The following is a 22,021-nucleotide window of genomic DNA, read 5'->3' on the forward strand; positions in this document are numbered from 1 at the left end:
TTTGCAGAAAGTTCTCCTTTGGGATTTGAACTCTAGGAAAAATATCACATTGGGGGATGAAGTGGGAAGGGAGCTAACGTTTTGAAAGCACCAGTATGTGCGAGGCACTCCAAAAAATTTTAATATTTATGCCAATCTTATTATTATATTTTCTTTTTTGTTTGTTTTAAGAGATGGAGGTGGGGGTGGGGGGGCTCACTTTTTTGCCCAGGCTGGTGTCGAACTCCTGAGCTCAAGTGATCCTCCCACTTTGGCTTCCCAAAGTGCTGGAATTACAGGCATGAGTCACCACACCTGGTTTATATTTTCATTTTACAATATAGCCTTTATTTTGAACCAAGCACTGCTTTAAGGGTATTAGAAATATTAACTCATTTAATCTTTAAAACAGCTCCATAAAATGAATATTATTATCATCCCCATTTTACTTATACAGAAGCTGAGGTACAGAGAGGCTAAGTTACTCACGCATGGTCACACATTCTAGAAACTAGTAGAGCTGGGATTTGGATCCAGATCCATCTGTCTTTGTTAGCAATGCCCTGAATATTGTGGAGAAAATGACTAGGCATGAGCCTGATCTGAATATTGCATCTTCCAATCTTGCAGAATTTCTCAGTTTCTAGCAGAATAAAAGATGGCATCTAAGTCAGCAAGATTCTTATTGTTCCCACTACAGGTGACTTGTCATTCTCAACACTTCTTATTGGCAAAGCCCTTGAGCAATTGGGTGCCCCATCCCTCCCTTGTTAATCCACATTTTGCTTAGGACCCTTTCAGGCCCCGGGCTGAAATTCAAAGGGTGACTAAAACGAAAAGTCAAAAGACCACAAAAAACATCTTATTTTATCCTGTCTGAATCAAAGCTCAAAGCACTTTTCTAGATGTGAAGCTTTTATCCTCCTAGTGGTCCTGTAATTATAGAGAAGATAGGGAGTGGGAGAGGAAATAATTGCTTGGATTTTTATGACATACTGAGTTGGAGGGGCAAAGCTGAAAGCAAGATCCAGAGGTCTTACCTCCACATCTTTTCTTCCCCCATCCAATTTGACATTTTCCAAGAACCACTGGAGGCCTTCAGAGGGATGCTTCCAGTAGGGAAATGAGGACCAAAAGATGAAAAGGAGGTACGTGAAGGAAAACCTGTTATCTGGTGAAAGAGAGGGACTTCACAGACAGACACAATAGGCGAAACTTTCAGTGCTCTATATATTCCTATAGACTAGAAAAAAAGTCCAGGTGATGAAGGTCAGAGATGAAAAAACTTGGCTACAACTTGAAATATGTTCTCCCAGGGTTCTCTTAGTCAACCACCAAATTAATGTTTTCTATCATTTATAGGATGCCCGTGTTCATTCAGTTTTGCAAAAGAAATCACTAAACTGCCGGGCGCGGTGGCTCATGCTTGTAATCCCAGCACTTTGGGAGGCTGAGGTGGGCTGATAACCTGAGGTTGGGAGTTTGAGACCAGCCTGACCAACATGGAGAAACCCCGTCTCTACTAAAAATACAAAATTAGCCAGGCGTGGTGGTGCATGCCTGTAGTCCCAGCTCTCGGGAAGCTAAGGTGGGAGAATCACTTGAATCCAGGAGGCAGAGGTTGCGGTGAGCTGAGATCGTGCCATTGCACTCCAGCCTGGGCAACAGGCTGGAGTTTTTTTGAAACTCCGTCTAAAAAAAAAAAAAAAAGGAAAGAAAGATAAAAGAAAGCACTAAACATTTTCCACCCTCTGCAACACCTCCAGGGGAGAGGAGAGTAGTCAACAGGTATAGTCCTTCAGAAGTGGAAATAAGACAGGGACCCTCCTCTGAGTTTTTTCCAAATAACCAGCAATGGACCCGTCCCAGTGGACCCGTCCCAGTGCTCATTCCCTCCCCCTGGTGGCCAATGTAGGACATTTTCATGCTGTCTAACCAGGATCTTGTTGACAGCCTCTGGCTTGGAAGATCTTAAGATCAAACCCTATGCTAAAATGGAAGGAAACATGAGAATTTTTTCAGTGTCTTAACTATATCCTACTTGGAAAGGTGAACTAATACCCTTCCTTAATGACACAATGCTCTTTCTTGTGTCATTAAGAAAAACTGAAGATGCTATTTTGCTATTTACTGTGTTTGTTACATTGGTAGTACAGCTCTTAGTCTTTTTTTTTTTTTTTTTTTTTTTTGAGACACTGTCTCCCTCTGTCACCCAGACTGGAGGGCAGTGGTGCGATCTGGGCTCACTGCAACGTCCGCCTCCCAGGTTCAAGCGATTCTCCTGCCCCAGCCTACCGAGTAGCTGGGATTACAGGCGCCTGCCACCATGCCCAGCTAATTTTTATATTTTTAGTAGAGACGGGGTTTCATCATGTTTGCCAACTTGGTCTGCAACTCCTGACCTCAGGTAACCCACCTGCCTTGGCCTCCCAAAGTGCTGGAATTACAGGCGTGAGCCACCGCACCCGGCCTTAGTCTTTTAAAAACTCTCTGAAGCACTTAGTCCACTTTGTCTGTCCACTAACCCAGCATAATGGGAAGATAACTTGGGGACCAGGAAGCTGGGGTTTTGATGGTGCTTCTGATTTCTTGCTCTCTGGCTGGGTACAAGTCCCCTCCCCTAGCACAGACTGGCAGAGGGCAGGGAGTTCAAAACCTCCTCTAAAAAGATTCCTCCCAGCTCTAACATTCAGGAATTCCATAGAAGCTTAGAAAATATTCTAATTACACCCTTAATAGGAGCCCTGGTACAATGTGGACATTGGAGAAAAGAAGGGAAAGAGAGTGAAAATAAATACAAGTAGAAACAATACAGCTGTTACCAGGTTATGGCAAATCTGGAGAGATCCAAGCCCTTGTTGGAGATGGGAATTTAAAGCAGTTGACTTTAAGGAAAATGATGTGGGACCAACTGATTTTTTTTCTTTTTTTCTTTTTCTTTTTGTTTTTGAGGCAAGGTCTAGTTCTGTCTCCCAGGCTGGAGTGCAGTTGTGTGATCTCTACTCGCTGCAACCTCAGCCTCCCGGGCTAAAGTGATCCTCCCACCTCAGCCTCCTGAGTAGCTGGGACTACAGGCACACGCCACCACACCTGGCTTATTTATTTATTTATTTATTGGTAGAGTGGGGTTTCACCATGTTGTCCAGGCTGGTGTCAAACCCCTGGGCTCAAGTGCTCTGCCCACCTTGGCCTCCGAAAGTGCTGAGATTACAGGCATGAGCCATCGTGCCTGTCCCCAACTGATTCTTAAGGGACTAAAGTCACTAAGATTGCTTTTGGGAGTTAGGAGATCAGTTACTTTAGTTTATGGTCACACTATTTATGGATGGCCTGCCGAGAGGAAAAGGCAGTGAGGGGAGCATGGAGAGACAGGCTGTGGGGTCAGATGGACATGTCTTCCAACCCCAGCTGTGCCTCTTACCTTAGTCTCTCTGTCTCAGTCTTCTCATCTGTAATAGAGGAAAGAGTATCTATGATAGGTTATTATGAGGATGAGACATTATGTTTATAAATGCTTTAGTGTAATGCCTGCTACTTGGTAAGTGGGTTTTCAATAGTCTATTGTAAGTGAATGAAACAAGCATTTTAAGTGCCAGCTATATGAGAAGGACCCAAGGTTGATGTTTTAACAACGTAAATAACAAATGTTACTTACCTAATGCTCACAACAACACTTCTGTTATATAGCTAAGGAAAATGAACCTTGGAGAAGCTTAATTAGTTCATGCATTTATTCATTCTTCCAGCCCATTAATTCAAGCAGCATATGAACATCTCATTTTTAGTATCTTTTCTAGACACTGCTGGGAGCTGAGAATGCAGAGACACAGCCTCTTCCATCAGGAAGTTCACAGTCCAGGGTTACACAGCTGGTAATGGTAGAGAGCACTTTGTGGGTACCTTCTATGTGCCAGCCACTGTTCTAAGACCTTTGTGTTGCATTAAGTCAAATGAGTAAACTCATTTAATCTCCATAACTGGGAGAAGCCACTTTACAGATGAGGAAACTAAGGCAGGAGGTTAAATAAACTGCCTGAGTTCAGACAACTAGGAAGTGGCAGAGCTGGGATTTAAATCCAGACAGACAGACTTCGAAATCTGAGTTCTTAGCTACTACACTGCAGCTGCCTCTTAATAAGTGGCTTAGTCACCTGTAGCTGACGGCAGAGGCCCTTACACCATGATGTATGTATATTCCAGGATGCCACCAGCAGCTCCCCTCACTCCTTTGTATTCTCCTTAGGCCATGTCTTTTGCCTTTCCTCCTTTTATTCCTCACGGCTACAAGACTGCTTTTGGTGTTGGCACCAACAAAATTGTTACGCAAGACAGTAGGTGGGAACTACCAGGTGAGCAGGGAGTGGTTGCTAAGACTGTTAAGAGAAGTCTTGTAGAACCAAATAAAGTCCACATCTGAAAAGTCTGAGTGGGGGGGGGTGGGGGGGGTCCCAGCATCACCTGGGTCAGATTTAATTCTTATTCTGAAAACCAGGGAATTAAAATGCTTTCTGGCTGGGCATGGTGGCTCACGCCTGTAATCCCAACACTTTGGGAGGCCGAGGTGGGCGGATCACCTGAGTTCAGGAATTTGAAACCAGCCTGGCCAACATGGCAAAACCCCGTCTCTACTAAAAATGCAAAAATAATTAGGCCGGCATGGTGACAGGTGCCTGTAATCCCAGCTATTTGGGAGGCTGAGGCAGAAGAATAGCTGGAACCTGGGAGGTGGAGGTTGCAGTGAGCTGGGATCGTGCCATTGCACTCCAGCCTGGGTGACAGAGCAAGACTCTGTCTCAAAAAAAAAAAAAAAAAAAAAAGCTTTCTGCTCAGCCCTGGTGGAAGTAGCTTTTGTTTTCACTTGAAACTGCTTGGAGGCCAGAGATACTAGAACAGAACTGGTATAAATTCAGATGTCTATAGGGTCAGGCATATAGCTTAAATGAAAGAAGTGGGCTGCGTTTAAGAAAATGTCACCTCTCTTGAGCTGGGCACAGTGGCTCATGGTTGTAATCCCAGCTACTTCCAAGGTTGAGGCAGGAGGATCTCCTGAGGCCAGGCATTTGAGACCAGCCTGGGCAACATAGCAAGACCATGTCTCTAAAAAAGAGATGTCTCAATGCTACTATAAGAAAAATAGGCTGGGCATGGTGGCTCACACTCGCTTTGAGTAATCCCAGCACTTTGAGTGGCCAAGGTGGGTGGATCACCTGAGGTCAGGAGTTTGAGACCAGCCTGACCAATATGATAAAATTCTGTTCTCTACTAAAAATACAAAACTTAGCCAGGCATGGTGACAGGCACCTGTAATCCCAGCTACTCGGGAGGCTGAGGCAACAGAATCGCTTGAACCCAGGAAGCAGAGGTTGCAGTGAGCCGAAATCACACTACTGCACTCTAGCCTGTGTGACGAGTGAGACTCTGTCTCAAAAAAAAAAAAAAAAAGAAAAATAATAATATAAGGATAACTGTTACTTGGCTCCTGTGTCAGGGAGACAAAAAGGAGGGTTGGGCATTGGGGCAGACTGGGAAATGTCTACAGGAGGCATTACTGAGCTCTGGTTGATTGCTGGCGTGAAGGAATAGAGACCTCTCCAAAAGAAATGGAAATCTGCATTTTCTAGTTGTTGGCAACTACATATATATACACACACATACTATATATATATATATATACACACATACTATATATGTGTATATATGTACTATATATATATATACACACATACTATATATACACATAGGTTTTTTTGTTTGATTGTTTTTTGAGACAGGGTCTCACTGTTGCCCAGCTGGAGTGCAGTGGCATGATCACAGCTCACTGCAGCCTCAATCTCCTGGGCTTAGGTGATTCCCTTACCTCGGCCTCCCGAAGTGTTAGGATTATAGGTATGCGCTACTATGCCCCAGAAGTAGACATTTCTGCAAGCTAGATTCAGCATGCCTGTCCCCAGTAGGCAAACTTTGAAGGAGATGCTCTTTCAGGATCTTTGGAGAGACAGGATTCAGCCTTGGAGATTAAACAGGGAGAGAAGCTTGGGGGAAATGAAAGCAAGGAGGCCAAAGACAAAGCAGAAGTAGTCACATGGCAAGTACCATTTGCCATCTTGCACCTGTCTCGGGTACCATCCAAGATGGCTCTTATGTCATAGGCAGCCTAGAATACGAGGAAATGCAGGCAATAATTCCATGGTGAAACAGTTTATCTAAAAGTGCATGGGCTCAATTTTTTACTTTACATGCATGAGGCCCTCTCATGCAAGAGCAAACATAATTTGACCTTTTTTTTCTTTTCTTTTCCTTTTTTTTTTTTTGAGACAGAGTTTCGCTCTTGTTGTCCAGGCTGGAGTACAATGGCATGATCTCGGCTCACCGCAATCTCTGCCTCCCAGGTTCAAGCAATTCTCCTGCCTCAGCCTCCTGAGGAGGTGGGATTACAGGCATGCACCACCATGCCTGGCTAATTTTCTGTATTTTTAGTAGAGACGGGGTTTCTCCGTGTTGGTCAGGCTGGTCTCGAACTCCCGACCTCAGTTGAGGCCTCCCAAAGTGCTGGGATTACAGGCATGAGCCACCGCGCCCGGCCTTTCTTTTCTTTTTTTGAGACAGGGTCTCTGTCATCCAGGCTGGAGTGCAGCGGTGCAGCCGTGGCTCACTGCTGCCTCAAACTCTTAGGCTCAAGCAATCCTCCTACCTCAGCCTCCTGAGTAGCTGGGACTACAGGCATGTGGCACTGCACTCAGCTAATTTTTTTTTTTAATAGAGATGGGGTCTCACTTTGTTGCCCAGGCGGGTTTTGAACTCCTGGGCTCAAGCAATCCTCTCACCTTGGCCTCCCAAAATGTTGGGATTACAGGCGTGAGCCACTGCACCTGGCTTACTCTTTGAGGCAGACACATAGAAGGAGCCATGACTTGTTCTTACCAATCAGGCAAGGACTCAAAAATGAGCAAAGAGAACCTGCACTTCCAGAGGTCAAACTCAGGGTCAGTTTTCTCTCCCCAAGTTAACATTAACCTTTAGGTAAACAGAGCCACTCCTCCTTGAGGGCTTGGTACGTAGGAGCCGTTGCGGAGGGCTAGGGGAGTGGAGCTAGCCGTTTACCTTCAAGGAAGGAAGCAGTCCAAGGTCAAGATTTCAAGTACCTTAGTTCCCCTGAACTTTGCCAAGAATGTGCCTGTTCACTGGGAACAATTGACTCACAAGACCCAGGTTTTATCTGTCCTGAGCACATCTCTTCCTCCCCCTGCTCTGGTGTCACCATAAAGGGTCTTGCCTATAAGTGGCAGCCCTCTTCAGAAAGAGAAAGAAACAAGTGGCAATCCTTGGCTGACGTAACAATTCTGCCATCCCTCTCATTGTAAGCATTCAATGGGAGCATGTATATGAAAATTCTTTGAAAAGCCCAGAGAACTATCCCCACATAAAAGCTTATAATTATATTATTTATAGGTAGCTTCCATAGTTAAAGGGCTCCACACCACCAAATTTGGATTTAGAAAGGAATAGAGAAATGTGGAAGGGTGCAGTCATATCAAAGACATTGGCCGTAGGGTATAAAAGTTGTCTAGAATTAGCAAGTTTGGGCCAGGCGTGGTGGCTTACGCCTGTAATCCCAGCACTTTGGGAGGCCGAGGCGGGCAGATCGTTTGAGGTCAGGAGTTTGAGACCAGGCTGGCCAACATGGTGAAACCCTGTCTCTACTAAAAATACAAAAAAATTAGCCTGACGTGGTGGCAGGTGCCTGTAATCCCAGCTACTCAGGAGGGTGAGGCAGGAGAATCGCTTGAACCCAGGAGATGGAGGTTGCAGTGAGCCGAGATTGCACCACTGCACTCCAGCCTGGGCGACAGAATGAGACACCATCTCAAAAAACAAAACAAAACAAATAGCAAATTTGTATAGAGAGGGGAGATGATTCCCAAGAGATTGTGGGGCTCTGGTGAGCCTGCTCTTGTTGCATATTGCTGGTAGTATTCCAAATTATTGCAATCCCTCTGGGAAGCAACATGGGAATATGCAATCCCTCTGGGAAGCAACATATATATATACACGCGCACACACACACATATGAGAAGCGATGTAATTTGCATATTCATTAGCCCTGTAATATCAGGATATTAAGAAAATAACCCCAAGTAAGTAAAAGGCCTTCTGCACCTGCGATAATGCATTTTAGAGCTACTTGTATAATATTAAAATTGGCAGCAGCTTACATTTCCAACAATAGGACAATGATTGGTTACATACACTCAGGTGCATTCTTTCAATGGAATACATACAGCCATTAAAAACTAGAAATGGCCGGGCGCGGTGGCTCACGCCTGTAATCCCAGCACTTTGGGAGGCCGAGGCAGGCGGATCACGAGGTCAGGAGATTGAGACCATCCTGGCTAACACAGTGAAACCCCGACTCTACTCAAAGTACAAAAAATTAGCCAGGTGTGGTGGCAGGCGCCTGTAATCCCAGCTACTTGGGAGGCTGAGGCAGGAGAATGGCGTGAACCCAGGAGGTGGAGCTTGCAGTGAGCCGAGATCGCGCCACTGCACTCCAGCCTGGGTGACTGAGCGAGACTCCGTCTCAAACAAAAACAAAAACAAAAACAAAACAAAACAAACAAAAAAACTAGAAATGGCCATGCACGGTGGCTCATGCTTGTAATCTCAACTCTTTGAGAGGCAGAGGCGGGCAGATTGCTTGAGGTCAGGAGTTGAAGACCAGCTTGGCCAACATGGCGCAATCCTGTCTCTACTAAAAATATAAAAGTTAGCCGGGTGTGGTGGTGCATGCCTGTAATCCCAGCTTCTTGGGAGACCGAAGTACAAGAATTGCTTGAACCCAGGAGGCAGAGGTTGCAGTGAGCCAAGATTGCACCACTACACTTCAGCCTGGGCGACAAAGCAAGACTCTGTCTCAAAACAAACAAACCAAAAAACCCAGAAACATGTAAACTTTGCCACAGTGAAAAGGCTGTTTATAATCTACTAAGTGGACAAAAAGCAAATACAAAATTGGTTACAATTATATTAGAATAATTATGCTTAGAAATTATTATTTTGGCAGGGCACGGTGGCTCACACTTGTAATCCCAGCACTTTGGGAGGCCGAGGCAGGTGGATCACCTGAGGTTGGGAGTTTGAGACCAGCCTGACCAACATGGAGAAACCCCCACCTCTACTAAAAATACAAAACTAGCCGGGTGTGGTGGCGTATGCCTGTAGTAATCCCAGCTACTCGGGAGGCTGAGGCAGGAGAATCACTTGAACCCGGGAGGTGGAGGTTGTAGTGAGCCGAGATGGCGCCATTGCACTCCATCCTGGACAACAAGAGTGTAACTCCCTCTCGAAAAACAAAAAACAACAACAAAAAAATTATTTTTATTTTTAAATTAATTAATTAATTAATTTTTTTTTTTGAGACGGAGTCTCGCTGTTGTTGCCCAGGCTGCAGTGCAACGGTGCAATCTTGGCTCACTACAACCTCTGCCTCCCGGATTCAAGTGGTTCTCCTGCCTCAGCCTGCCAAGTAGCTGGGATTATGGATGTGCACCACCATGCCTGGCTAATTTTGTATTTTTAGTAGAGATGGGGTTTTGCCATGTTGGTCAGGCTGGTCTCGAACTTCTGACCTCAAGTGATCTGCCTGCCTCAGCCTCCCAAAGTGCTTGGATTGCAGACGTGAACCAGCGTGCTTGGCCTTATGCTTAGAAATTAAGAATAAAAGTGAATTCACAGACAGTTTAAAGTGACTGTGATAGAGTAGGAAAGCTACAGGTGATTTCTCATCCTACCTCATTTTCTAAGCCTCCTTTAATGTTATATTATTTCAATGATAATACATTGTAATGTATTATTATCTTTTTTTAAATCCAAAGAATTTGTGAGGGAGGAACAGGTAATAAGTAGCAAGGGGACTGTGGACATCGGAGGAGAGGGGTTGAAATGTGAGGAGGTTTGCAGGATTTTCGGAGGTGAAGAGAGGAAGGGAAAGCACCAGAAAATTGGCTCTGTGGTCATAGGTGCCTTGGATGTGAGGGAATATGAATCCGTTAATTGGGCCTGGCAGTTCTGGGTTACCCAAAGGCAAACTAAGCATGTTCTTAAGGAGGAGTGAAGCAGGGGCATTCACATCCATTAAAAATAGTTGATATTTGACATTTCTTTTTTTTTTGAGATGGAGTCTCGCTCTATGGCCCAGGCTGGAGTGCAGTGGCATGATCTCGGCTCACTGCAACCTCTGCCTTCTGGTTCAAGTGATTCTCCTGCCTCAGTCTTCCTAGTAACTGGGATTACAGGTACCCACCACCACATATGGCTAATTTTTTTTTTTTTTTTTTGAGATGGAGTTTCTCTCTTGTTGACCAGGCTAGAGTGCAATGGCACGATCTTGGCTCACCACAACCTCCGCCTCCTGGGTTCAAGCGATTCTCCTGCCTCAGCCTCCTGAGTAGCTGGGATTACAGGCATGCACCACCATGCCTGGCTGATTTTGTATTTTTAGTAGAGACAGGGTTTCTCTGTGTGGGTAGGGCTGGTCTCAATCTCCCGACCTCAGGTGATCCGCCTGCCTTGGACTTCCAAAGTGCTGGGATTACAGGTGTAAGCCACTGCGCCCAGCCTTTTTTTTTGTATTTTTAATAGAGACGGGGTTTCACCATGTTGGCCAGGCTGGTCTCAAACGTCTGACCTCAAATGATCTGCCCGCCTTGGCCTCCCAGAGTGTTGGGATTACAGGCGTGAGCCGCTGCGCCCGGCGATATTTGACATTTTGAGTAAACATGAACAAAATCTCATGGGGCCAGGGAGGATGAGATCTTTGCTGGACTTCCTTACATGTATTTTATAATTTGATCTTGTTTTTATTTTGGAATGGATGGTGGGAGAGACACAGCCTTCTCTGTGGTTGGTGTCTCTGAAGGTCTGCATCTGGCCCTGGGCTTGAATCTTATTGTTCAATCAGCTACACATTAGTCTTGTACTCCACGAGCGGCAGTTGCATTCATTTTCAGGCCAGCATATTGCTGTGTGGAGGTTCAGTGCAGTGCTGAAACAGTTAACAGACCTCCTCAAAGCACCTCCACCTGCACCCTCTAGGACTAACTCTCTCAGCTAGGAAGGCTTGGGGCTTCGCTGTCTCCAGACACTCACTCACTTTAATAAGATTGTTTACCAGGTGGTGCCATGCACAGCATCTCAGGCTTCTCCTGAAAATCCCAGGAGGGAAAAACCAAGGCTAGCGTTGGCTGAGTGAGTCTCCAAGGTCACAGCCAATGGCAAAACGTGGAATCAGCTCCCTCCCTGAGCTTGCATCAAACCGCGGAGGCCGGGTGGCATTTTATAAACTGCAACCTGTTGCGTTGAATTAGAACCCTGGGTCTCTACCCACATGAGCGAGGGAGGGGGTCCCCCTGCAGGTGGATCTCTGTAACTGCGGCTCCCTCTGCCCTCTCTCCAGGGGCCTGGTATTTCCCCAGAGCCTCCTCCCAGGCCAGGGAGATGCCACAGTGCCCGACTTTGGAAAGCCGGGAAGGGGCAAACTCCGAAGAGAAGGGGGACAGTTCCAAAGACGATCCAAAAGAAACCGTCGCGCTGGCTTTTGTGAGAGAGAACCCAGGGGCACAAAACGGACTTCAGAATGCCCAGCAGCAAGGCAAGAAGAAGAGGAAGAAAAAGAGGTTAGGATTGAAAGCTGGGGAATGGGGAGCCATGTTGGTGAGAACAGGAAGGACTTGGAGGGAAGGGGGTCTTGGCTGATGATGAGAGAGTAAAGGAGAAACTGTGTGCTGAGACTGTCAACATCTCACCACTTTTGGTTCATATAAAAAGAATCTACTTTCGATGATCTGTTTTATAGAATCAAATGATTGTGTGTGTAATCTAAAAAACCATGCCTTGTCCTAATTTTCATTCTATTTGTGTTTAGGATGCCTTTAAAAAATAGCAGGAAAAGAAGATTTCCTTGTTTTAAGAAGGCGCTGATTTGTCCTGGAAATTTAGTACGCCTTCAGTATGATAGCACCATACTGACTTATCAGGATCCAACTGCAGCTTGTGCATTCCGGTTCTTGTTTAATATTTCACCATGCCTTGCTCCATTCAGACTGATTGATGAAGGAAAGCTTGTCCACTTTCTTATTCATAGCTTCCCTTAATGGGGGGAAGAGGAAGGAGACAAGTATTTTGGCCAAAAATATTTTCAATTCCTGTCCCTGATGAGCCAGTGGAGTAAAAGGCTTGAGGCAATGATGTTAGTGAGAAGCTGCAAGCAAGATCAGCTGTAATTGCAATACAGAATTTCTACCTTCTGGGTAGAGTAATAGTACCCTGATGCCATGTTTTCCACCATGCTGTACCCCCTTGGACTCGTGTCCTCAGCAACAGGGACGGTCAAACCAGGCTTAGCATGGCAGGCTAGATTTCAGACAGCTCCACCTAGGACAGGATGTTTCTGGGTACAGTCACTTGTTCTGGCAAGTGTGTCTCTGTCTTGCTGCTTTCCTTTTTCTCTTTTCCAGATGATTGGTGATCAATCTATCCAGCTGCCGGTATGAGAGTGGTGAGCATCTACATTCAGGAGATCTATAATGGGGACCCACTGGATTCTCCCAAAGGGTTGGGAAGAGTCACTCTTGTATATTTGTGAGGGATGAAAGGGCGTATCTTCAAATCCTGTCCTTCAGTTCTCCTAGCTCAATGAACTATTTAATTAAAGAGGTTGGGAATCCTATTCCAAGAGTCATGGGTTTTCACCACAATGGTGTGTACTTCAACTATCAGTAATTCTTATATATAGTGATTTGGGGATCTACTTGTAAAAGAGACAGCTGTTGCTGCAGCCAGTGGCTCTGTTTCAGAGTACAAGTTACAAACTTGCAGTTCGTGAACTGAATCTGATCTACAGACCTATTTTGTATTTTAGAACACAGTGTTGCTGTTGCTGTTTTTTTTTTTTTTTTTTTTTTTTTTTTACACGGAGTCTTGCTCTGGAGTGCAGTGGCATGATCTCAGCTCATTGCAACCTCTACCTCCTAGGTTTAAGCGATTCTCCTGCCTCAGCCTCCCTAGTAGCTGGGATTACAGGCAAGTGCCACCATGCCCGGCTAAATTTTTGTATTTCTAGTAGAGATGGGGTTTCGCAGCGTTGGCCATGCTGGTCTAAAACTCCTGATCTCAAGTGATCCACCCGCCTCAGCCTCCCAAAGTGCTGGGATTATAGGTGTGAGCCACTGTGCCCAGCTCTTGCTGTATTGTATTGTATTGCATTTATTTATTTTATTTTTGAGACTGAGTTTCACTCTTGTTGCCCAGGCTGGAGTGCAATGGCACAGTCTCGGCTCACCGCAACCTCTGCCTCCTGGGCTCAAGCGATTCTCTTGCCTCAGCCCCCTGAGTAGCTGGAATTACAGGCATGCACCACCTCGCCCGGCTAATTTTGTAGTTTTAGTAGAGATGGGTGTTTCTCCATGTTGGTCAGGCCGTTCTTGGGCTCCCAACCTGAGGTGATCTGCCCGCCTCAGCATCCCAGAGTGTTGGGATTACAGGCATGAGCCACTGCGCCTGGCCATTTATTTATTTTTTTTGAGATGGAGCCTCGCTCTGTCGCCCAGGCTGGAGTGCAATGGCATGATCTTGGCTCACTGCAACCTTCGCCTCCCGGGTTCAAGTGATTCTCCTGCCTCAGCCTCCTGAGTAGCTGGGAGTACAGGTGCACACCACCATGCCCAGATAATTTTTGTATTTTTATTAGAGACAAAGTTTTGCCATGTTGGCCAGGCTGGTCTCGAACTCCTGACCTCAGGCGATCCACCCACCTTGGCATCCCAAAGTGCTGGGATTACAGGCGTGAGCCGCTGTGCCCAGCCTGTTGCTGTATTTTAAATTAGAATTTGAATGCTTTAGGGTAGTCTTGTACTGTCCCGGTTACTGCAGGCACTTCTCCCATTCTAGGCCCTTGAAGGCATTTGAGTTTGTGTTGGAGTCAGCTCCTACTTATTAATCCTGACAGGAACAGAAAGAAGGATATGACATCACAAATGTGGTTTTGAAATCCAGGGTGTACTTAAAAAAATGCATGCTTAATATACCATATACTAATTAAGCTTGGCTCTGGCTAATGTTAAGGATTAGTTTATATTCCCTGAACATTCAGAGCTTGGTGTTTGGAGGAAAGCCAGAAGCTTGCTTTCTGGCAAAGGGAAGCCAGAACAGGGAAATCATTCACCTCAGATAACCTTCTATGGGGATCATTGAGCACAGGCTGGATTCTTCAGTAGTTTTCAACTCTCCATGTTCCTTTATTTTCTTTCTTTCTTTCTTTCTTTCTTTCTTTCTTTCTTTCTTTCTTTCTTTCTTTCTTTCTTTCTTTCTCTTTCTTTCTTTTCTTTTCTTTCTTTTCTTTTCTTTCTTTCTTTTTTTTTTGACAGGGTCTCCTGTTGCCCAGGCTCAAGTGCAGTGGCATGATCACGGCTCACTGCAGCCTCGACTTCCAGGGCTCAGGTTATTCACCCCCTCAGCCTCTTGAGTAGCTGGGATTACAGGCGCCCCCCACCACACCCAGATAATTTTTTGTATTTTTAGTAGAGATGGGGTTTTGCCATGTTGGCCAGGCTGGTCTTGAACTCCTGGTCTCAAGTGATGCAGTGACAGTGTTTGACTCTCCATTCTTGCATCCAGAGAGGGCAAGATGGCTTCCAGTCTCGAGGAGCCGAGTTTTTTTGCTTCAGTACTTGGTCTGGGAGCACCTAGTAATGGAATCTCCCCACCCCATACTCCTCCCCCACTTCCTGGGCTAATAGGCCTTTCTTTCTTCAATAGTGCGCAGGGCTGCCCAACAGTACGGCTTTAGAGAGGGAGGGGAAGACGATGACTGGACTCTCTATTGGACAGATTACTCAGTGTCACTGGAGCGGGTGATGGAAATGAAAAGTTACCAGGTATTTGGGCTAGTGATGGTCCTTGGTTTAAGTGTGCCATCTTACCCGGCGGGGCCCCATTTTTACACCTGTCTCCTGAGGAGATCTTGTAGTACTCCCATGTCCCTCGATTGCTCATGAATTCCAGCTTCCCTTCCAGAAGATCAATCACTTCCCCGGGATGAGTGAAATCTGCCGGAAGGACTTGCTGGCCAGGAACATGAGCCGCATGTTAAAGATGTTCCCTAAAGATTTCCGCTTTTTCCCTAGGACCTGGTGTCTTCCTGCTGAGTGAGTGCCCCCCGCCCTGTACTTCCTTCTCCACTCCCCTCCCCATTTACATTTCCTCTTGCCCCTGATTCCCTGGTTGCCACTTTCCCTGCCCATATGAACTCCCATCTCTCTGGCTACTGTTCAGGAAGAGAAGGGATAAAGGGTGTGTCCAAGGTTGAGAAAACACAAGGCTCTGCCTGTAAAATTAGATGACATTTAGGGGCTGGGTGCCCTGGAGCCTGTACGTGCAGTTGGGGTGAGAGTTTGTTCTGACCCTGAAAGCTGTTGGTTTTGAACTAATTCCAACCACATAACTGTGCAGTTTCTGAATCTTTAAGGACCATGAGCACCTCTGGAGAGAGTGTGCTAGTGGTTAGCACCCCGGTTAGGAGCAGGGAGGGATGCCTGACCTCTGTCCCATGCAATGCTATGGATAGCAGTCAGCACTTCCCCTTCTCTGCTCTCTTTATATCCATTTCAAAACAACATCAGTTCCTGGTATGTAAAGTGCTCTGGACCACACCACCGAGGAACAGGAGAAATGTGAGATGACATCCATGACCTAGGGTGCAATCTGGTGGCTGAGACAGGGCAGAGGGGTAGAACACTGTCACCATCAGATTATACTCACATGGCAAGGGTATCAGAGGAATTCTACCCTCCCCTCTCCACCCAGTGCTTTCCAAAACCAAGAGCACCAGGGTTCTCAGACTTTCCTTGGCTTGTCTGGAACAAGTTTCAGGGCTTAGCAGCAAATTAGAAGGAAATGTATTGCCATCAGGTCAACAGGAGCTCCAGATTTCATGGTTACTGAGGAACATTGCAGTTAAGTGACTTCCTGGTTACAAGTTTCCTTTGAGTTAAAACACAGAAGTATAGCGAGACTGATAGACCGAATCCATTAATTTAGTTTCTTTCTTTCTTCTGAATATACTTTCCTCAAAATATGTTCAAATATATGATTTGCTCTCCCATACTCTGGCTGAAATGGAGGTGTCACAGATGAAACACTGAAGCCCAGCATGGGGTGAGAGACTGACGGATCCAAAATCACATCACTTGTCAGGGCTTGAGCCAGGTCCAGAACTCCAAAGCTCCTACCTGCAAACCCAGAAAACCAAACTACCTGTGCCATGGTCACCTTGATGGGACATGCAGCACTGTGCCTGCATTATGTCATGCAACTAGGCACCACAGGAGATGGGTGTCATTATTATCCTCACTGTATAGATGATGAAGTTGAGGTTTAGAGAGGTCAAGTCCTTGCAAAGGGTTGCACCACTGGTAAGTGGTGTTGCTTGGGCTTCAACCCAGGCCTGAATTCCCTCTGAAGCCCACACTCCCCACTGCGTGTGCTCTACTCTCTCCCATTGCTGGACCTCTGGGCATCTGTCAGTGCCAGGGATTTGTCACATTAGACAGCTTTTCTTTCTTTTCTTCATAAAGGGCTAGCCTTCCTTTTCATTGCTCCCCAGCTAAAGATGTATCTTGTTCCCTCCCTGCTCTGGTAGCTGGGGAGATTTGCAGACCTACAGCAGGTCAAGAAAAAATAAGACATACATTTGTAAGCCGGATTCGTGCTGCCAAGGGAAAGGTATATTCATCACCCGGACAGTGAAAGAAATCAAACCAGGGGAGGATATGATCTGTCAGCTGTATATTTCAAAGGTACTTCCTCATTGTGATTATTTATTTATCACCCACAGCAACCGCGGACTTTAGCTCCACTGGACAGAATGTGAAATGAGGGGATGGAGGGTGAAGGTGGAGGTGGAGCTGACCTGGCTTCTGCCTTGCACTTTGTCAGACCAAACGATCTGACCGGGGTGCTGACACGTGTCCGGGCCAGAGTGTCTGTTATCCTTTTACCCTTGTCAATTGGTCTGGCCCTGCAAGGCTGGCCCTTTTCCTCTAACACATTAGGGCTAGGAGAGCACCTTTGGTTTGGGGAAGCCCTCATGTGGGAAAGGGGCATGATGCTGGAGAGCAATCAGCTTTTCTCTTTGACTTGAGGTCATAGGTCACAGCCCACTGTGGGGAGGGAGCCCTCTAGGAGTGTGGACAGAGGGGGACACACTGATCTCTCTGGGAAGAAATGGCCAGGGGACAACATTGCAGGGAGAACTCTTGTAGAACTGCAACTATGCATTGGCTGGGCAAAGTGGCTCACGCCTATAATCCCAGCATTTTGGGAGGCCGAGGTGGGTGGATTGCTTTGAGCTCAGGAGTTTCAGACCAGCCTGGGAAACATGACGAAACCCTTTCTCTACAAAAATTAGCCAGGCGTGGTGGCACATGCCTGTAGTCCCAGCTACTCTAGAGGCTGAGGCTGGAGAATTACTTGAGCCCGGGAAGTGGAGGTTGCAGTGAGCCAAGATTGTGCCACTGCATTCCAGCCTGGGCAACAGGGTGAGACCCTGGAGACCCTGTCTCAAAAAAAAAAAAAAAAAAAAAAAAAAAAAAAAAAAAAGAACTGCAACAATATGTAGTCCTGAATGGTGACAATATGTCCATTCATCAAAATACTTTATTTTATTTTTATTTCTTTAGAGATAGGGTCTTGCTCTGTCACTCTGGCTGGAGCGCAGTGGCACAATCATAGCTCATTGCAACCTCAAACTCGTGAGTTCATGCAATCCTCCCACCTCAGCCTCCCCAGTAGAGCTAGGATTACAGGCACATGCCACCACATCTGGCTAATTTGTAATTGTTATTTTTTTTTGAGACAGAGCCTCACTCTGTTGCGCAGGCTGGAGTGCAGTGGTGCAATCTCGGCTCACTGTAATCTCTGCCTCTCAGGTCCAAGTGATTCTCCTGCCTTAGCGTCCCAAGTAGCTGGGATTACAGGCACCCACCAGCACACCCGGCTAATTTTTGTATTTTTAGTAGAGGCGGGGTTTCACTATGTTAACCAAGCTGGCCTCAAACTCCTGACCTCAAGTGATCTGCCTGCCTTGGCCTCCAAAAGTGCTGGGATTACAGGTGTGAACCCTTGTGCCCAGACTAATTTTTTATTAAAAAAAAATTTCTTTGTAGAGGTAGAGTCTCTATGTTGCTGAGGCTGGTCTTAAACCCCTAGCCTCAACAGATCCTCCTGCCTCGGCCTCACAATGTGCTGGGATTCCCAGTGTGAGCCACTGCACCTGGCCTATCAAAGAATTTTTATCTATTTATTTTTTTTGAGACAGGGTCTCACTCTGTCACCCAGGCTGGAGTGCAGCGGTGTGATCAGGGTTCACTGCAGCCTCGACCTCCTAGGCTTGAGCAATCCTTCCACCTCAGCCTCCTGAGTAGCTAAGACTACAGGCATACACCACCACACTTGGCTAATTCTTTTTTTGAATTTTAGTAGAGAAAGGGTCTCACTTTGTTGCCCAGGCTGGTCTTGAACTCCTGAGGTCAAGCAATCCTCCCTCTTCGGCCTCCCAAAGTATTGGGATTATAGACATAAACCACTGCACCTGGCCCATCAGAGGACTTTTTTTTTTTTGAGATGGAGTTTTGCTCTTTCGCCCAGGCTGGAGTGAAGTGGCGTGAACTTGGCTTGCTGCAATTTCTGCCCCCCGGGGCTCAAGTGATTCTCCTGCCTCAGCCTCCTGAGTAGCTGGGATTACAGGGGCCCACCACCGCGCCTGGCGAATTTTTGTATTTTTAGTACAGACGGGGTTTTGCCATGTTGGCCAGGCTGGTCTCGAACTCCTGACCTCAGATCATCCATCCGCCTCAGACTCCCAAAGTGCTAGAGTTACAGGCATGAGCCACCACGCCTGGCCTCAGAGGACTTTTTAATGTTACTTTGTTTAGTTGCCAAGGTGCCTCTTAGAGGTGGTTACTTGTGTCACTTGACAGATCAGGAAACCAAGGCACAGTGTGGTTTAGTGACCTCCACAGGGTCACATGTTGGGACACAGAGCCCAAGTCTCCTTGTTCCTCTCTCTGACCCTGGACAAGCCTGCCCTCCACAACACTAGGCAATGTTGGAGCCAACTCCATGGAAACAAGGCGGGAGCTAGTGATTTTCAAGTGTAAATTTCTCCTCTAATGCATGTCTGACTTCTGTTCTCTCCTTCCAGCCCTTTATCATTGATGGGTTTAAGTTTGACCTACGGATTTATGTACTGGTGACATCCTGTGACCCTCTCAGGATTTTTGTGTACAATGAAGGACTGGCACGCTTTGCGACGACCTCTTACTCCCGCCCTTGCACAGACAACCTGGTGAGCTAAGGAGACACACTACCTCACCCTACCCCCATAGCGTGATTAAAAAAAAAAATTCTAGTTAAATCCACATCCTCAAGACATTGTGAGTGTCATTTGTTGAGCACTTGCTGTGTGCCGGGTTTCATTTAGCGCTGCCAGGATCCCTCAGAGAGAGGGATTATTATCCCCATTTTACAGATGACGAGATTAAAACCCAGAGCATAAGGGACTTGTCCAAGGTCACACTGCTAGGAAGAGGTGAGTCTGGGGCTTGTGGCCAGGTCTGCCTGACTCCAAAGCCAGAACCACAGTTCAGGGGTAATCAAGGAGAAAAGGCCGTGGATGAGCAACCCTGCCATCCCCACCTTTCCTGGACCCCCAGGACTCCTGAAGTTTTTCTCAGGCTGGGCACCACCCAATCTCAGAAAGAACTGGAGTTTCTTTTTTTTTTTTTTTTGAGATGGAGTCTCGCTTTGTCGCCTAGGCTGCAGTGCAGTGGCATGATCTCGGCTCATTGCAACCTCTGCCTCCTGGGTTCAAGCGAGTCTCTTACCTCAGCCTCCTAAGTAGCTGGGATTACAGGTGTGCACCACATCCCCGGCTAATTTTTGTATTTTCAGTAGAGATGGGATTTCACCATGTTGGTCAGGCTGGTCTTGAACTCCTGACCTCGTGATCTGCCTGCCTCGGCCTCCCAAAGTGCTGGGATTACAGGCATGAGCCACCATGCCCAGCAGAATTGGAGTTTCTTAGGCTCGAGGCTGCAGGACACCCCTTCTTACTTCCTGTATTTTGCCACACTAAGTAAGCCCTAAAACTTCCCTTTCTTTCCATCCCTTCAAGCCCCAGGGGCCATGGGAGAGCACAGAGAGGAAGCAGGGGGCCTGCCCTTCCGAGCTGACCCCACAGATGTGTGTCTTTTTCCCCAGGATGATATCTGCATGCACCTGACTAATTATTCCATTAATAAGCACAGTTCAAATTTCAGTCGAGACGCACACTCTGGCAGTAAGAGGTAAGGAAGAGGCTTCATTTTTCTTTCCTTTCCCTACCAACCTCAGAACTGCTTTCTGGGATTCTACCCAAACCCTGTTAGTCCCCATCAGTGTTTCCATCTTGGGTCACATGGTCTGAGAATGTACTCCTTTGCCTCGCAACCCAGAACAAATTCCTTCGTCTCTGCCCTCTTGGCTGTTAATCATTAAAAGAAGGCCCCATCGTAAACCCTGGGAGGCTGGGAGGAGGAGAGATAAACATGAGCTGTTTCCCCAGCAGAATATATACACACACCAAAACATACCCTTATTACAGTTGGCCCTTCTGATATTTCCAAATCAACAGATATTTATTGATCGCTAGTCTGCCACGTGAGAAGGACTTGCCAGGCAGTCATTGCTTGGCCCATGTTCCCCTGGACGTTGCTCTATTAGAGATTCTCAAATGATGTGTCACAGTGCCCTGACATGTGGCTAGCTGGCTTGAAGATTCCTCAGAAGGGGGGAAATTGAGAGCAGTTCATGAGAGTATCTTCACGAGAGGCTTTTCCATTCCTGTTACTGTCTAATCGGGTCTCATTTGAGTTTTAAGAAAACGGGGGACTGAAGAATGTGAACTTGACCAGGTGAAGGAGGAAAGGGAAAAGGAGCAAGTATTTCTGAGGCTTCATGTGTGTTGGGGTCTGTGCTTGGTGCTTTCTGTGCATTTTTTATTGCTGAATTTTTCTTTTCTTTTCTTTTTTTTTTTTTTTTTTTTTTGAGACTGAGTCTTGCTCTGTCGCCAGGCTGGAGTGCAGTGGTGCGATCTTGGCTCACTGCAACCTCCGCCTCCCGGGTTCAAGCAATTCTCCTGCCTCAGCCTCCCAAGTAGCTGAGACTATAGGCATGTGCCACCACACCCTGCTAAGTTTTGTATTTTTAGTAGAGACAGGGTTTCAGCATGTTGGCCAGGATGGTCTTGATCTCTTCACCTCGTGATCTGCCCGCCTCAGCCTCCCAAAGTGCTGGGATTACAGGCGTGAGCCACCGCGCCCGGCCTATTCTTGAATTTTTCACAGCAACACTATGGCAAAGGCATTACTATCTGCCCTCTGTAGGTGGAGAACTGTGAGTTAGGTGCCATCTCCATCTTACAGATGAGGAAACTGAGTCTCAGAGGTTGCGTGAGTTGCCCCAGGTCCCGCAGCTGTGACTGCTAGACTGGGTGGAGAAGCGAGGTCTGTTAGACCCCAGAGCTCATTCTCTTTCCGCTGCACCAGGCTTCAAAGGACCGCTGAACAGGCAATTGGTTTGGCTTCAGACCATCAGAGAGGCATGTGACAGTTCATGACCCCCTCAGTGGCAGCATTCCAAAAAGCACACAGAAAATCGCTAAGTTAAGGCTGCTTAAAGGGGATGTGGAAGGCTGGTGGGAGGCAGTCTCCCCCTTTTCCAGAAGATGTCAGCCACCTGTGCTGCCTGAAGCTCTGCGACTTCCTCCTCTCCTCCCCACCTGGGCTGTGGGCACCAGCTGGGCCTCTTGCATTGCTGCGTTCTGAGCGTGGCACTCTGGGAGGTCTAGCTTGTAGTCCCGGCTCTGACACTTGCCAACTAGGCTTGGACAAGTTACTTCATCTCTCTGAGCCTGCACTTCTTGGTCTGGAGGATGAACGTGATGAGACTC

General features: G+C 46.8%; 1 protein-coding gene across 3 annotated transcripts in view; it reads left to right on the plus strand.

The window, feature by feature from the left end:
- Nucleotides 1-22,021, plus strand: part of TTLL6 (tubulin tyrosine ligase like 6) — a 72,491-nt gene that overhangs the window by 18,222 nt on the left and 32,248 nt on the right. For 2 of the 3 annotated variants that reach the window (XM_057300347.2, XM_057300346.2), the window contains exons 1-6: nt 12,492-12,532; nt 14,791-14,909; nt 15,049-15,179; nt 16,673-16,829; nt 19,235-19,378; nt 20,293-20,378. In XM_057300347.2, coding sequence (XP_057156330.2) covers nt 14,889-14,909; nt 15,049-15,179; nt 16,673-16,829; nt 19,235-19,378; nt 20,293-20,378 — 539 coding nt within the window. In that variant the 5' untranslated portion in view covers nt 12,492-12,532; nt 14,791-14,888. Of the gene's footprint in view, nt 1-11,431; nt 11,651-12,491; nt 12,533-14,790; nt 14,910-15,036; nt 15,180-16,672; nt 16,830-19,234; nt 19,379-20,292; nt 20,379-22,021 lie in introns of those variants that run through there. The other variant, XM_055102020.2, reaches the window with a different exon arrangement.

This window comes from Pan paniscus, chromosome 19, assembly GCF_029289425.2.
Source record: "Pan paniscus chromosome 19, NHGRI_mPanPan1-v2.0_pri, whole genome shotgun sequence".
Classification (NCBI taxonomy): Eukaryota; Metazoa; Chordata; class Mammalia; order Primates; family Hominidae; genus Pan; species Pan paniscus.